This window comes from Typopeltis vanoorti, chromosome 23 (genome assembly GCF_054136105.1).
Source record: "Typopeltis vanoorti isolate ZY-2024b chromosome 23, IOZ_Tvanoo_1.0, whole genome shotgun sequence".
Lineage (NCBI taxonomy): Eukaryota > Metazoa > Arthropoda > Arachnida > Uropygi > Thelyphonidae > Typopeltis > Typopeltis vanoorti.
Window position 1 is genome coordinate 29,075,001 of NC_143571.1, and position 18,824 is coordinate 29,093,824.

Genomic DNA, 18,824 nt, shown 5'->3' on the forward strand with positions numbered 1-18,824 from the left:
TGTGAATGTTCTCTGGACCCTTTCTAACATATCCTCATCACTATGAAAACCCAATGACCAAATCTGAGCACAATAATCCATATTAGGCCTGATCAAGACCTTACATAATGGCATCATAGCCTCTTTATTTCTGCATATCAGGGTCCTCTACATCATTGTCATTATCAGATGTGACATCTTCACAATTTCTGCAATGTGTCCACTGAATTTCAGGTCCTTGACCATCACCACCACCAGATCTCTAATCTCCTCTACCTCCTCTAAAATTTCCTGACCAAGTGTATACTTTGCACCCCATCACTGCTTACCAAATCGCAAAACTTCTGCAACATTGAACTGATAGTTCCACTTACCTGCCCATTCATGTAATCTATTCAAGTCCTCCTGTAAGGCCATAACATCTGCTTGACTCTGCATTGTTCCTCCCAATTTTGCAAACAGCTGCATATCACCAGTTAAATCCATCCCAATATCATTAATATACAAATTGAACAACAATGGTCGCAAAACATACCCCTGAGGTACATCACTAGTGACCTTCCTCTTTCAGGAAGGTCACTAGTGATGTACCTCCATATACAACTTTCTGATACCTATCTGACAGCCAGTCACTAATCCAACTCAGAAGTCTGTTATCCAATCTCATCTGTTTCAATTTATTTAAAAGGTTGTCGTGTGGCAGTCTATCAAAAGCATTTGCAAAATCTAAGTATACACCACTACATAGGTCTCCCTTTTCGAAGACATTTGTTACCTTGTTATAGTATACATAAGTTAGTTATGGAAAATATTATGCTGATAACCACAGAAAATACTGCTGTTATCAACCCATTTTTATATCCTAGTTCTCATCTCTCTCTCTCTCTAATACTTTCACCACAACTTGAGATATACAGATTGGCTTATAATTTGTAGACACAGCCTTATCACTACCTTTATGCAGTGATACAATTTCACCTTCTTTCTATTTCCTTGGAACCTGTGCTGTTGTAAGACTCTTATTAAACAGGCATGCCATTGCTACAGTCAATTCCCTTGAACATTCCCTTAAGTATGGTAATATGTCATCAAATTTTATTAACTTATCGACATCAAGTTTATTTATATTTCCTCATATACCTCCTGTTCACTCACAATTAAGTCATCCTCACCTATGTCCTCTACACTTGAGTTTCTCATGATTTCACCTGGATGAGGATGGAACACCCTTATAAATTGATCACTGAAAATCTCAACAATGTCTTCTGCAGCAGTTATCATCCTAACATTTTCATCCATTATCACTGTCTTACCATAATCATTCTTTCTTCTACTTGTCTGAAAAGTTTTCGGCTTCAACAATAGACGGCAACACTATCAGCAAGATTTTTTTTCCTAAGTCGGTACATCTGTCATAAGCATCCATGTGAAATTGCAAGTCATTCTATCAAGTAGTTTGTTTTATACAGCTGTCTGAAGCAAAAGTGTTATCTGTATCCCTTGAAGTGGATAAAATTCAATATCCTGCAGTTATAAAATTCTTTGTAAAAGAAGGTTTAATGGCAAAAGAAATTTAAAATTCATTCGAAGTTCATAAAAGTTTATGGGCACTCTTCTCCTTCGTTTTCGACAATTAAGAAATGGGCTGCCGAGTTTAAACGTGCCCGTACCAGCCTTGAAGATGATCCACGTGAAGGACATCAAAAAAGTGCAACACCACCAGAAATCATTGATCAAGTGCACGATATGGTACTGAGTAACCGGCAAGTCAAAGTGCGTGAAATTGCTGAGATTATAGGCATTTCAAAAGAACATGTAGGATATATTTTGCAGAATGAAGAATTGCAAATGAAAAAGCTTCGCGCAAGATGGGTACCACTTGCTCACAGCAGATCAAAAATGCACTTGAATGAAAATCTCTGAACAGTGCTTGGAGCGTTTTAACAAGAATAAAACTGATTTTGTGCGTTGATTTATCTCTATGGATGAGACTTGGATTCACCATTACACACCAGAATCCAAACAGTGGAGAGAAGCCAGTTCCAAAGAAGATAAAGTCAGTTCCATCAGCAGGAAAGGTCATGGCATCTGTGTTTTGGGATGCTAAAGGCGTTTTACTTATTATCTTGAAAAGAGTAAAACAATAACCAGGGAATATTATTTCAATCTTTTAACCAGACTAGATGAAAAAATTTGTGAGAAAGACCCAGTTTGCAAAAGAAAAAAAAAAATCATCGTTCATCAGGACTGCACCTGCCACAAAGGTGTTTTCGCAATGGAAATATTAAGGGATCTGCACTCTGAATTGTTGGAACATCCACCCTATTCCCCAGATTTGGCTCCCTCTGTCTCTTCCCCAAACTAAAACTCTTCCTCGCTGTTCAGCGTGTTTCTTCGAACGAAGAGGTGATTGCAGCTGTAGAGGAGTATTTTGCAAATCTTACTGGGAACCACTACAGAGACGGGATAATGGCGTTGGAGCATCGCTGGAATAAATGCATTAGTCTTAAGGGAAATTATGTTGAAAAATAAAAATAATTTTGAAATTATAAATTCGTTTTTTCATTGTTAGGCCAAGAACTTTTCAGACCACCCTCATAATCCACTCGTTCATCCTTTTTACACCTACCTTATTCAGCCTTTGACCTTCGAAATACATTCACACATTGATACTGTTATGTATTTCTTTGTCAGTTCCCAAGCAGCATTTATTTCCTTACCGCTTAACTCATCATTCCATGATACAGCTCCAAGCTGTCTCCTAAGCTTGTCAAAATCACCTGGCTTGTGTTTCCACATATAACCTTTCTCTCAGAAGCCTGCATATGGTTAGCCACAACTCCCAGACAATCATTTCATGATCACTCTCACTAACTGGAGGAAAGCACAAAACCCCACTTACATCCTCTGATAAAATGATCAGATCTAAAACTCTCGATGCGTGCCCTCCTTTGCATGCTGTCTGAGATAGCCGTCTCTCAATAACAAGAAATTCATTTTCCTTATTCACAAATGCCATCTTTTCATTCCAATCTATACCGCCAGAATTAAAATTGCCCATAATAATCACCCTTCCTTTGTTCACTAACCTAAGTTGTTTATACATTTCATCAACCACCCTGTATATTCCCTGGCCTATAGCAACATCCAACTAAATGTGTCTTCCTGTTAACCTACACCTCGCCCCACACTGCCTCATAACCAATGCCACTATTTCCCTCTTTCATGTCTACCTTATGTAAATATAATTCTCCTGCTATCATCAGCAGCACTCCCCATCCCTTGTCCTTTCTATCCTCATGAAAAACACTATACCCTTCCATTTCTATTCCCATTAGGATATCATCTTCATTCAACCATCTTTCACTTTTTCCAATGATTTTGGGGTGAATAAACTCAATTAGTGAAACCATTTCATCTCCCTCATTTCTGATACTTTTAGCATTTGTAAATAAACACAGTTCACTTTTATGTCTTTAACCAGTCCTACACAAGCTATTTGTTGGCTGTGATTTCCCCATCGCATCTGCCCTTGTCCAATCATATTTATCACCACTTATCATGTATATCCGCTCATATCAACTTCCCTACTCATGTCTCAATCTATTCTGTTTCTATTCAATTTTGTCTCTACAATACCACTCTCTTGATCTTTTACTTCATCTCTTACTTGCATCATGCACTGCACTATCATCTCACAATAGTTTCTCCAATTCATTCACTCCAAAGCCATTCAAATGCAATCCATTATCTTTATTGTGCACTTATATCTTCAAAGCTGGAGTATGGGTTTCAGGGCTATTGTTCTGCAATACTGTGAGTAGCCTGCAATGGTTGGATCCCACCCATCATCAGGGTATACCAATAGCTACTGATCTTTTTTTTTTCACATCATCCACTCAGCCTTTATGTTGAAGCAAATGAACCAGCTCTATCACTTAGATGGAAATAGTTGTCTCTTAACTATATGCTCTGAAGTCACTTCCAGACAAGGTAATAATAACATCAACATTCACAACAATAGCTTGCATAATCTCTTTAATCCACATACTACAACAACCTATGGCAGGTTTGCACACCATCCTGCAATCTCTCACTTTGTCAACTCCAGAAGTTTCATACTCCATCTATCTACCTGCAACTGTTTAATGCACAGAAAGCAGCCCACTGACTTTAGGCTGCTCTCTGTGCATTATGATTCAAGATCTGTCATTTCAGTTGGCTGTGTTCTGTAATATTACTATATCAAATCAGATTCTACTTGATTGCAGTCAAGTTGCATGCTATTCAGCTTGCACTTCTGCATATGAAAGGAAACTACTAAAAGCATGTAATTTATACAGACTGATTGAATTATTTACAAGCCAGCTCCTCTCTTGTGTATAATCCCCATCCAGTGCTTTGAAGGTTTTGCAACTGTTGTAGAAAATGAAGACACTTGAATTTGATGTTCAGTTGTGCTGGATTCCCAGCCATATTAGAATTAAGGGAAATGGGACTGCTGAGGCAGCTGCTAGAACAGTTCATGATTTTTTTTTTTATGTATTATTCAACATTCCCATATGCAGACTATAGACAGTTAATAAAATCAAAGCTAATTGCCCAATGGCAGTTATCAAGGCAGAAAGCACTGTCAAACAAATTGCACAAGATTAATCTTGAAATTAAGCACTGGCAGTGCAGCCAACATAGAAAAAGAAGAGAGGAAGTTGTTCCTCTCTTGGCTCTGTATAGGTCTCATATTGCTCGTATATTGCTGAGTGCTCATGACCTGCCTGTGTGTTAACAGTGAAATATGTATCTCATCATTCATCATGTTCTGATGGAGTGCCACCACTTCACTTGAAGAATGATTTTTTTTTTTTACTAATCTGTCTGAGCCATATACCTTCAGGTGTATCAGGATAAATTGCATGAAGTTTTTAACTTTTAAAAAATAATAATTTATAAATTCTCTGTATTATTGGTTTGATTATTATTATTTTTTAATTTGCTTTTTGTACATTACACTAATTTATCTCTTTATTATTATTATTATTTATTATTAACTTGGGTGCTGCTGTAACCTTTGGCTTGGTGCAGTATGACCATAGCTGTCCTTGTGCCAATAACACATAACCAACTCACACATACTTTCATCTCAAGGTTTACAGAAAGGAGGAGAAAAAAAAATCTCAAGAAAGATAAGCCTTATGTGTTAGGCTCAGTAATGTCATGACCAACTGGCTCTCTAGAAACTTCATTGAACAGTTAAGATTATCTGCATAGTCAGTGTGCCAGTACATTGCTTTTATTCTCTGCCAGGTTGCTTGTTTTACAGGATGAAACCTGAGTTTGGAGATGGCAGGGATTTTCTCTAGTAATGGATGAATGTGTTTATAATTAGTTATTTAAGATAAAGAAATTGCTCGATGCAATTTTTTTTATTAATGAGATTGGGTCATTTTATCTTTCTTGGTGAACAAATTCAGAATTAGGCACATTTCTTATCAATGGAAGTGTGAGAAAAGCTTGATTTTGCAAGTATATGCTGTGATGATCACATACCCTGATGAACATTTTAGGTTAAATGCAATTATTCTTGTTAGAAAAATGGTTAGGTGCAATCTGTTTAACTTTTTCAAAAGTTAAACTACTTCTTTTAACATTAATGCAATCATTTTATGACAATAAGTTATCTTCATATATTCTGGGTAATATAATATAACGCAGCGGTTCTCAACCCTATGCCTGCAGAGCTATTTGCATGCGCCCTATCAATTATTAAACAAGGAAAAAATAAAATTAACTAGAAAATATAACTCTTCACCTAGTAATAATATTTATTGAAATCATAAAAAATGTTAACAATTATGTTACATTACAAACATTTTGTAATTCCTGTCTTTGAGTGCGAGTGTTCCAGTGCCAATTTTGTGGTTATATTTTATGTATTTAGTCTACTGGAAACTGTGCACTTGAGGGATGTGTCACCACGTCAATGTTGTTGCCATGTTTTGACCACACATTGTTTTCTCATGTTTAAAAATTTTGCCCCAAAATGAGTAATCCATATAAAAAACAACAAACCTGTAAACTCAATAACGATTGGGAAGAAGATTGTTTTCTAGAGTAAAGAGAAATGTTTTTGCTTATTGTGCGATGGCTTAATTCAGTTGTATAATAAATGTTACATGTGTATTTATCCTACTTTCATAGTTAATTTGTTAATTGTTATCATGTGATAAGTATGAATTTTCATAGAAAAAAAAAATATCGGTGTCTGCCACTCTCTTCCCAATCTTGAATGTGCCTATGGCCACAACCAAATTGAGAACACCTGATATAAGATAATATATTCTTATATCAGATGCTGAGGTCCTAACATTCTTTGGTTTGCTGAAATAGGCAAGATAGGACTAGGATATAAATAGTAAAAATATTTCATAATTGTGCTGGCTTTTCTCTACAGTTATGAAGTAAAGCAAATCATATGGTCATGATACCAAAACATTTAAAAATAGTAAATAATTTCATCATCATCATCATCAAATTCCTGCCATGTACCCTCAAGGGGTGTACAGGATATGATAGTACTACATGAAAAAAATTGCATCATTATTAATTTCCTATCTACAATTCTCCTCCAAATCAGTCTGTTACTTGTCAAGACTCCAACATTATCAGATCTTATATTTCTATCGTCTAAAGCACTTTGTACCGCATCAATCCACCTATATCTTGGTCTTCTTCTGGGTCATTTTCCTGCCAACCTGGCAGAGAACACTTGTTTTGCTAATCTTTCTTCACCCATTCTGTTTAAGTGACCATACCACCTGAGATTAGCTCTGCTAATGCATTCCTGGATGCTGACAATGTCAAGTTCTTTCCTAATATCCTCATTTTTAATATGATATTGCCATTGATGCCATCTGTTCACGCCTCTAATCTTTCTCAGGACTCTCATATCTGTGGTCTCTAGTCTTTAGTCAAGTGTTTTACTTCTGACCCAGCTCTCAGATCCATAAGTTAAAACTGGTTTGAACACTGTCTTGTATACAGCTAATTTAGTGTTCCGACAAATTTCTCTCTTATTCCATATGAATTTATTCAATTGACTTCCCACCATACCAGCTTTCCTGATTCTGTTGTCTATTTCTATATTTAATTTACCATCTTCAGTAAAAATTGTGCCTAAATAGCTGAAATGTTTTACTTGTTCCACAGGTTCTCCATTCACAACACAGTTGACATTTTCAATGATTCTGCCTATTTTCATTGTCTTTGTCTTTTTATTGCTGACCTTCATACCATATCTATTACAACAGCTATTCAATTTAGTCAGAGAATCTTGCAGACTTGTAGCGGATTTATTTAGAAGTATAACATCATCCGCATAAAGCAAAGAGCTGACATTAACATCTCCAATTTTGATATCATGTTTAATACCACTTTCCACTAGATTTAACATTAAACCATCTTCCTGTACTTCCTTCAATTCTAACTGCTGACTTACAACTCAAATAAAGACTAAGTATTGCTTGATATAATGCCCCATCGACACCATATAACTGCAGCGTATTGAATAGCTTCTCTCTTGGCACCTTGTCATATGCCTTTTCCAAATCGACAAAACTTAAATACAGATCTTTGTTATATTCCCATGCTTTCTCGACTATTTGTCGTGAAAGTGAAGATCTGATCCTGACAGCCTCTATTTAGCCTGAATCCAGCTTGTTCTTCACCAAGCTTTTCTTTCACGATGCTTCTCAACTGTTTCTTAAGTATACTTGCATAGATCTTGCCAGGAACACTCAGTAGGGAAATACCTCTGTAATTCTCACATTCAGTTTTATTTCCCTTTTTATATATGGGCACTATGAGAGCTCTACTCCAATCATCGGGAATTTGTCCCTCTGTCCAGGCTTTCTGAACTATGCAGTGCAGCCATTGTAAGACTCTTATACCACCATACTTCAGCATTTCTGGCCGAATATCATCTACTCCTGCTGCCTTACCACATTTCAAACCTTTGATGGCTTTTTCTACTTCAAGTATGGATATGTATTCCTGACTGCATGCCTGGTCACTGTTTTTTTACCACTGTGCTATCATCACTGCTTGTTTCATTTAGTAGTTTTTCAAAGTAATTACTCCATACTTCAAGGATATCTTTTTCTCCCGTTTTCATGTCACCTTTATCATCTCTAATTCCTTTTACGGCACTCTTTCCTCCATTCTTAAGCTTCTTCAACAACCTCCAGAATATTTTGCCACCTTCTTGATATTTATTTTCTATGTTCTTGCCAAAGTCCTTCCATGACTTTTGTTTAGCTAGTTTTACACAGTGTTTAGCATTCTTGCATTTGTCTCTATATTCTCTAAGAGCACAAGCTGACTTATTTGACAGGAACTTTTGGTAAGCTTTCTTCTTTTCCTTCACTGCCTCTTTAGCTTCCTGTGTCCACCAGGGAGTTCCGATTTTTTTATCCTTACAGACAACCTCACCACATGCCTCTCTGGCAGAATCAATCAATGTTTTCTTCAGAGTTTGCCAATGAATCTCCAAGGTTTGATTCCTGTTCTCAAACTCTTTCATTTTTTCTTCCATAATCTTTGTGTATATTAGTCTACAGTAAATGATAATTTTAAAAATTAAATCTGTTGATGTCATTAAATTGAACATATGTGAAAGTTTAGGTTCTTCCATGAGTAAGGCTACATCCTTTTAATTCCATGAATAAATTAGCTGTTAGTGATATAGCAGTGACTTACAAGGTGTAACAATTTAATTCCCAGAATGAACCTGTAAAAAAACCTACATTTGGAACTATATATTAGCGGCTACTGTCACCTTTGAAGTAGTCTCCTTGTGCATTTATACACTGGTTTAGACAGTGTTCCCATTTTTGGAAACAGACCTGCAAATCTTTTTCTGGAATATTCTTCGGTTCCTTTATCATATTGTTTTATGTCCAAAAATCTTCGTCCTTTTAGCACAGTCTTTAACTTTGGAAACAGCCAGGAAACTAAGCTGGGTGAATAAGCAGGATGATCTAATTCGGTAATTGATATTTTGGCCAGAAACACTCACGATGGGTGCACTACGGCTTGATGCACTGTCATGATGGATGATACACTTGTCAGGCCACAAATCAGGTCTTTTTCCCTGAACAGAATCTCATAATCTTTTCAGCACATCTAAATAGCATTGTTGGTTGACCGTTTGTCCTTGTTCAATGAATTCATGGTGGATTTCAATGGATCATAGTTTCTTTGATCCCCTTGTAATCAAAGAAACACACCAGCATGGTCTTGAACTGCGAATGTGATATGTGCCTTTTCTGGACATGGCAAACTCAGGGTTTTCCACTGCATGATCTGTCATTTAGTTTCGGGATCATACTGGAAGAACCAGGTTTCATCACCTGTAATTACTCTCAGAACCATATGCTTATTTGCAGAAAGATCAGTCGCAACTTGATGCCACTGCTGCTTCTGTTCGTCCATCAAGATCCAAGACACAAACTTTGCAGAAATCTTTCGCATACCCAATTCTTCAGTTAAAATTACTCTGACTGTTTCTCAATTCATTTGCAATTCATCAGCCATTTAATCGTCCGTCAGACCATACCAAATTTTGCACTCTGTTCGCATTTGCATCCATCATTTTTGTTTTTGGCCGCCCACTTTTTCTCACTCACCTTTGAATCTCTTATGCCACTCAAAGACACTTGACTTTTTCAGAGCATTCACATCATATGCCACTTTCAACAGCTCCAATGTTTCAGTAACATTTGGAGCAGCATGATGTTAACATGCTCCTCCAGATTTCGATCACACATTTTTATGCCAAAGTTTACATGCAGATTTCTATTGTTTTTGCAATAGCTAATTAGCAAATGGCTCTATCGGCTTGAGGTTTATGCACACATTAGTTAAAACATGTACAAAGACGATTACTCACATGACTCCAACCAAATCACCACACGGGTGACACTATGCAGCCATTCCAGGAATTAAATTGTCACACCTGGTACAGCGTCAAACTTAATAAAGTAACTACAGTGTACAGTATCAAAAATCTATACCCAAGATTGAACAAATCCAGTTTGCTACACAGGATGAAAAAAATATCAAAATGATAGACTATAATTTAATTTTAAGCTCTTCAATTATTAGAGTAAATATTTTGAGATTCTGATAAACAAAAATACATAGTGTTTTGACAATGGGTTAAGCCCATGAAGTTTAAGAATAAACTAAACCAAAGATATCCTATTTTTTGGATATGCAGGGGAACTCCACCATCTGTGTATGGAAGGTAAACTAACCACTCATACAGAGGTAATAAAGTTCTACCCTCCACAGGTTTTTCATCCAGCAAACAGACAAAACAGCCATACCATATAGTATTATCATAGTTTTACAAGCAACAGTACTGGAAAATACAATATACAATTATAAAATATAATATACAATAGGTGATTTAAGGAATTCGGCACTATGCGTGCACAGGGGGAGAGAGGGAACTAACTTAAGAGTTGATAATTAGGAAAGGTCATCCAGGGTTTGAATGGACCCTCAAAGTGACTGAGCATGGAACATGAACTGGGTAGCCTGAGGGATACACCTCTGAGCATATGAGCTGATATTCATCCCCTTCTCCTAGCATAACACGAATAATATCCGATTCCCACACACCAAATCATGATTAGCAAGAAACTTAGCATTAGTGATCAATTTATAATCCAGTTCAACAAAAAACTGAATAGCTTTACAATGAACTTTTTTTTTTGTTGCTTCATAATCCTCTTTCATTCAATGAAGTAGATGCAGTCTCACAGATCATAGCTGGGAGAATTTGACACCACTGCATTAAAAAATAATCTGTTTCTGAAATGGATGAGAAAAACTGGTCCATTTCAAAATGAAATAAAAAATACACAGTTTAAGCCAACCCTGACAAGCTTAACAAATGCAAATCTATAAAATGAGCTGCTGACAATAAGCAAAAAGATGCAATTACTATATGACTATTTCATGTGCATGGCACATAAGCAACAGAGTATGTATAAAACTATGGACTAATTAGCATTTCCAACCAAGTTTTTGTAAACTCACCTACTCTTTGAAAAAGTCAGGTAATATTAGATAAAACGATTATCAAATAAATAGCACACACGCAAGCACGCACACACAAATTATCAGTTTTATACCTATTCTTACATATTTCTTGATGTGACAAAATATTGTGCATGCCTAGTCCTTTGCAAAAACTGCATAACTCAAATATTAAGTATATCATGAAAAAACTCATACATTTAAAAAACAAAAACTATAGGCTTTACAGTTACAAGTGTAAGAATTTCTTTACCTGTGAATTCTGTCCCGTTTTTCTTCTATACTTTCAATATTAATTAGCTCAAACAATTCTTCTTCATTTTCAGGACCAAATATTCCCCCTGGCAACTTCCTTAAAAATTTCTAAAAAAGAGTAACAAAGTAGACAAAAGTTTTAAAAAAATAATTTCAATTAATTAAAATATATAATAAAATACATTTTATTAATTATATACATCACTGAAAGTCACTAATTTTCAATGTTTTAAAGTTGATTCAGGAAAGTTCAATCGAGGTTTGAATGGACCCTCAAAGTGATCGAGTATGGAACATGAAATAGGCATTCTTTGTGTAGCTTGATTTTATACCTCTGTAGCTTGATCTTATACCTTGTTTATTACTCATTTTTATTGTTTTAGGAAATTACAATGTAGAAGACATAAAACCTAGACAGTCATTATTATTTCCAATATTTCACTAAAGTTAAGTCATCATAATTGGTGTGTATGTGGGGGAAGGGATAATACACTAATGTATGTGCATGCAGGCACTATAAGAGTGAAGCTGAGAAACACAGGGAGGACTACAGTCCTAAATTGTGCCACCAGGCTTGATTGCATATTCTACATCATTGAGATTACTGTCTGCAGATGTACTTCCCATACGCAAGGCAGTTTAATGCAGTCGTATTTGTTGAGGTTAGGATAGTCAGTCAAGGTAAAAACAGACTTGAGCAAAATGTATCATACTTATATTTCCTTCAATAGAGTAATTTATAGTTGTAGATTTATATTTGCTTCAGTGTTGGGAAAAGATCCACTGAAAATCTGTTGGAAAAGGTGACTTTTTCCCCAACAGATCTTGTCAATGGTATCCAAGGTATGATCTGCTAATCCTGAGCAGCCGTAGTAGTTGAATCAGACACAGTTTTGGTGTTCAGATCATTATGTTAGGTATCCAGCCTGTACCATAGTAAGAAAGGTTGCAGGGTAGCTGGCAGATCCCAGATAAATAATGCTAATTTCTTGTGGTTTGAAGGTGGTCACAAAATTGTATTTCTTTAAAATCTTGATCATTTTTTTCATCAGAGATGCTGTGGATACATGGGGAATGATGTGCATTTATTGTAGTCTATATTTGTGGAGAGGGGGGGAGGAGAGAAGGGGATATGGGTTAATATTTTTTGATGTGGTGGGATTATAGCCATCAGATGAAAAGGCATATTTATGCAGTTGAGTTCAGAAGTGAGTACACTGTCATCCCAGCAAATCAATTTTTCCTGTTAACCTAGGTTTTGCCATACTGCTGGGGAAGGGGATGTGGCTGTTACATGAATTACTCATATATCAAGTTTTCAACAGAGTGAAGGCCAAAGATCCATCTAGTTTTGTGTAACCAGGATATCTAGAAGGGTAAACAGTAGTTGCTTCTATCTCTTGAGTGAACTGGATCCTTTCATACTAATGCTCTAATGGATGTTTCTGTTCTAATGGGAAAGAAATGTTTAGTGTTTAAGCCACGTAGGCAAATAGCAAATTTCCTCTATACAGTGTAGAAGTATGACAAGTTTAGGGTGAACAGCATTTAAGGCATTCTTTTCTAATATTTCCACAAAATAGTTTGTTTCAGGGCTGATGACCACACTCTTAGAATTTGTACAAACAAATTTTTAGAATATGCAAAAAATTTGTTCCCTTGATGGTGCCAATTTAACTTTGTCAAAATACTGGAAGCAATAATTAAATTTATTTAGTTATATAGGGTGGCCCATAAGTCAGGTAGGGTTTTAAACATTTACATTTTTTTTATTTATTATGTTAATTTTATTTTTTTCTTATAATGAAATACAGAACCTGGAGATTATTATTTTTTTTTTTTTTTTGGAGTTATGAAAAACCACTCATTTTAAACTCCTATGTGACTTATGGGTCACCCTGTATCTTATAAACTGTAGTTTCCTAAAACACCAAAAATGACATTTTCTTCTATGAAATTTATGAATTATTGTAAGTTTCTGAAACTCTCCATGATTACTGTAAAACATAATCATACTACTGATGCAAAATTATCATTATAGACAATTTGCCTAAATGACAATGGTCCTGCAGAGACACATTGTGGGATGGTAAGGATCTACTAATCTGGTGTGGAGTTTACAAGTTAGTGGTATGTACTGCATATGCATACTCTCTCTCTCTCTCTCTCTCTCTCACACACACACACACACACACACACACACACACACAGTGTGGGGAATTTAAGAACTCTGACATCATAGCTAGTGCAAGCAAGGTATTTCTTCAAAAACGTATATACCTAGAGAAGAAACAAGTGATTTGTTATTATCACCTGACACAGTAAAACTTTTTTTCCAACATTCTGTAAATAATGAAAATTAACTATTATTTAGATATTGGTCAAGTGTAGGTGAATAACTAATTTAATTACCAACTAGTTTCGCCAGCTTGTGCTGTCGGCTTCATCAGGGTACAATCAGGAAAGCAAAGAAACGAAAATTACAAGCTAAACATTAACTGACTCAAAGCACAAGCCGGTGAAACTAGTTGGTAATTAAATTAGTTATTCACCTACACTTGACCAATATCTAAATAATAGTTAATTTTCATTAATCTTTGTGGTCAAGAATTAACAATTTCTAATTCTGTAAATAACTTTTTTTTTAATATTCATTTCTCATAAGGATTTGCTTAAGGATCAAAACTAAATAACTCAGATCTCCACATAGCTCATAAAAACTGCTAAGAACTGACTAACAACAAATTCTGCAACTAAGTGGAAGGAGCTGCCATGGGAAGTCCACTCTTCCCTGCTCTGGCCAACTTTTATTTAGAACATATAGAAGACATCCTCTTTTCATCCATACACCCTCAACCTTCATTTTGGGTTTGATACATTGATGACATTTTTGCTGTGTGACCTCACAAAAAAGAAACTCTACCAACGTTTTTTACTACTATAAATACTTTACATCTTCGTATCTAATTTGTTATGGTAATTGAAAAAGACAACAAATTATTTTTTCTAGAGATTCTTCTCATCCACTCAACCATCAGATGATTTAACCACATCTGTTTATCGAAAGCCCACTTTCACTGGATGTTATATTCTTCAACAATCTGCACACCATCCTTCTCAAAAGACAGGAATCGAAGTCTTTAATTTGCCAAGCTAAGACTAATTGTTTGACCCCTCATTAATTACAGGAAGAACTCTCAAATATCAAACAGTATATTAAATTAAGTGGCTTCTCAGAAAGGACAACACAACATCTGTTCGCCTCCTACTAACCTAAACAACAACAACAAGGAAACAGTACGTAGAGTTCCAATCTCGTACATTTCTGGCATTTCAGAACTGATTTTCCAGAATTCTAAAGAAATACGATTTAGTAGCTACTTTTATACAAATCAATGAACTCTCAACTTATTAAACACACCTACTACCATTGAACGTTTATTTAAGGAGTGCCAAAGCCTTGCTTCACTGCCTGAACTAGAATCGGAATGACTGCCTATCATTATCAAAAATATGAGAAAGTCTAATTAGAATAACTCATCATTTTACACAGTTATGATTAACCTTTTCCTAAGTTAGAACATAACGTTACCAGAAATATAACATCATGCGGCTTACTCTACTTCAAATAAATCCATTGTTTGCATTCTACCTTGTATCAACTTTTTTTTTTTTGCCACTGAAGATGTTCTGTAATTTTGAAATTTATGGCCTTATAATAAATTATTAGCTTTACCTTGTGTTTACATGTAAATAATTCATTAAAAAATGTACAAATGAACTGTTGAGAAGTGGAAGAAGCTAATATTCTCAGATGACAGCCATTTCTTTGTCCAAGAGAGCAAGCACCCTACGTTTGCAAATCAGCAGCTGAGAAGACTTCTCCCATCCATCTTCAACAAGTTCCTAAACACCCAACTAAAAAGATGTTCTGGGGCTGTTTTACACATGACAGTCCAGGATCACTTGTGTCTGTTGACAGTATGATGAAAAGAAAGTAACCAATACATAAAAATATTAGAGAAAAGAGTTGTCCCACAGATACAGAAAGACAAAGAACCCATTTTCCAACAGGATCTTGCTCCTTGTCACATTTCAAAAAAAGTGAAAGAGTTCCTCAAAAATCATGGCATCCAATTGCTTCACTGGCCAGGAAACTCTCCTGACATTAACCCAATAGGAAATTTGTGAGCCATAATAAAAAAGAGACTTGGAAAATTAAATTGTGATACAAGAGATAACTTAATAGAATCCATTATAAAAGTATGGTTTCGAGATGCAGAAACAAGAAACATGTTCTACGTTGGTAGAGTCCATGCTTTAAGTGAATTAATGAATTTATTAAGAACAGAGGAGCACATAAATTATTAGGTAAAGTTGGAGTTTAATTTTTAAACACCACATTTTAAAGAAAAATTTTAATTTTCCTTTAAAATGAGTGTTTGGATTAATTTGTTGGCAACTGTATCATATTGGGATTATGCTACAAGAAAGTGATCAGGATAGGGATCTTTAAAATTTAGTAAATAGGAAGTTGAAGTTTAAGGACCATGTGGCAAATATTGAAAATACAGCTTAGAGTACCCTAATTGCAATTATCAAACAATAACATGTATGGATAAGGAAGTCGTTTTGCCTTTTTACAAGGCTTTGATACAACCTCACTTGGACTATTATGTGCAAATCTGGTTTCCTGATTTTTGAGATGGTACAGATATAGTGAAGAGGATACAAAGACTAGTGTTAAAGATATGAAGACTGTGGAATATAGATTATGAGAAGCAATTGAGAATTTGTGAACTGCAGACACTAACAAAACAGGAGAAAAATGGGTGATATGATAGACCTAATAATGGATAATGGAGTTTTAAAAGATAATAGACTTCTGTGCCCATGCCACGGAACTCTTATCTTCGAGACTTTTTTTGCCAATCGCTACAATCCCTATAAAATAGACAAAAATACTGCATCCCACCTACAAACTTCTAAAAGGGTCACAAGAATACCAGTAGATGGATTTTTCCATTTTATGGAGGGCAGGGAGAGGACAGTACAGCATTCATGGAAATTAAGAATGAATGCAGTCAAGAAATGAGATGAGAGCTAGATTTTTCTCTTATAATGGAATGGCTTGCCTTTGGAGGCAGTGAATGCACAGAGCATGAATGAATTCAAGATAAGATATGACCAGCTAGTGTGAAAGCCTCCCTCATCATCCAAACAACCAACATTCAAAAAATACAATTCATTATAGAAAAACAACTATCTTCACTTCCAAAACACATGGCCAAATTATCTTGTTATGTAACTAAAAAAAACTTTCATTATCCTTTTAAGGAAACCTATGGTGTGACATAAGCAGTCACACCACCATCCATCTCAAGAGAACTACATCTTTAAAATACTAACTGAGGGACTGTGTGTTCTAATGACACTACTTTTGCTGCAAATTTTCATCATCTTTGAGACTTTTTTTTTTACCAATTGCTACAACAACTATAAAATAGATGAAATACTGCATCTCCCCCCCCCCTTCTCTCCTAACACACAGATCATATTCTTATCCCCTAAACAGAAAGTTTAGGGGAAAAATTCTGTTTACATTTGAGAAGACTGCTGAAGTTCTTCATATCTTTGTGACACCACTTTCAAACTGCACGTCAGGTTAACAACCATAATCTCTAAGAGACTGGCATCTCTTGCACATCCTGGAATGGCTAAGAGTCCTTCCTTGTGGCTTAGTTAGCTTATTGTAGACATACCTGTAGATCTATTAACATTTGCCTTGAATTTATGTTTGAGACAGGCATATCATGCTCTGGATACTCCTTTACACAGAATGAAATGGAGGGTAACTCTGAAGCAGAAAAGTTATTATAAATCCCAGGTACTATTTTTAAAATCAGCATTGATGATATGAAAAAAACTCCTCAAACTTCAATAATTATGGCTGCATTCATTTACCTCAGCTCTGGGAGATAGTCACTGTATCTGACCATAATTAAAATTATGGTCAGATACAGTGCTCAGACTTCTTTGGAAATTTCAAATTGTAACTGAAAAGGAACTAATGCTCTATAGGAAATTCAGAGAAGTCAAGATAATCCCTATAGAGCATTAGTTCCTTTTCAGTTACAATTTGAAATTTCCAAAGAAGTCTGAGCACTGTATCTGACCATAATTTTAATCTGTGCTCTGCAAATGCTGGTTTGAAATTCAGTGACTCACATATTAGAGCCTCTGTAACTGAGTCAGTGGACAAAGCCATTTGATCAGAAAGACCTGGCTTTCATTCTCTATGATGCAAGGAACCTTTATCAGGTCTTTATGACTAAAGGAGAGTTATGGAGGTCAAAGGTTTTTTCTTCCAGAAGTTCTGTTTTTTCATCCCTCAAAAACAGGCAAAACAACTCATGACCACACATTAACCGATGTAGAACACTCAGGGGAAATCGATGGTAGCCTGCATTGACCCAGAAAGGAAGTAGTAACTTTTGACCAATATCTCATCTTGGATCCAAATGCCAATACTAGTATCCTGGATACTCCCTTATGCTAACAACAGTAACTAAATACATTTTGTTCCTCTAGCCATTTATGAACCTCCATAGCTCAGTTGGTTTTGATGATGCCCTCTGGTGGGATAGGCCTGGGTTCAAATCCCATCTAGGATGAAAAGAACATTTACCAGGGATTTTTATCTGAAAGTGAGTTAGACAGTCTCATATGGAGGTGACAGTTTTTTCCCCATAGGACATGCAGGTTTCCTGGGAGAAGAAGTACATATATGCAATATATGTACTGGACACATTCATTCTATCAATCTTATTTGGTTTTGAATACCCGCATAGTATGATGCGAGTCTACGCAAAGGCATAAAACAGTCAAGTTCTGTTTATAACAAAGGACTAATGTGAATAACTTAACCAATACCTAAGCCTATCATTACACATTTAGAAAGAGTAAAGGTGGTTGTGCATCCACAGCTCAAAGTGATACAGAGATTCAGCATTTGTATACTGAGTATACTAATCACAATCATGCAGAATAAATGAGATGTTATTTACATATTTTTTTTTAAAACCTATTATGAATCGATTCTGCATTCTCATTTGAAATAAAACACCGGTGCTACTAAATATGCTTATTAAAATCCAACAACGTGACTCTTCTCTAAGACATTATATATACGTTTAAGTATCTTCACTTTCTGCTTCGATAAACTCTTGCATTATTTCACTAACAGCTGAAACTCCATCTCATTGCATTAGACTGGCATGCTGGTTTAGAGTAACAGACTTTGGATGTTGAGGTCCTGGTTTGAAACTCATACAGGACACCATTGTAGTGGTAACAACAATGTCCATTTACTAAGCTCAACAGTTTGTGCTTTTGTACATCTGATGGGAATGATTTCCAGTCATTTCATTTATAATTTTCCTTATATTTTCTTTAATTTCTTGAGAAATTAAAGAATATATAATTAT

At 35.6% G+C, this 18,824-nt stretch overlaps 1 protein-coding gene across 4 annotated transcripts in view; it reads right to left on the reverse strand.

Annotated features, from left to right (window-relative positions):
* The window catches only part of RhoGAP71E (Rho GTPase activating protein at 71E), a 282,250-nt gene that overhangs the window by 167,609 nt on the left and 95,817 nt on the right, over positions 1–18,824 (reverse strand). For all 4 annotated transcript variants that reach the window (XM_090412909.1, XM_090412911.1, XM_090412910.1 and 1 more), the window contains one exon: positions 11,336–11,445. In XM_090412909.1, coding sequence (XP_090269035.1) covers positions 11,336–11,445 — 110 coding nt within the window. The remainder of the gene's footprint in view (positions 1–11,335; positions 11,446–18,824) is intronic.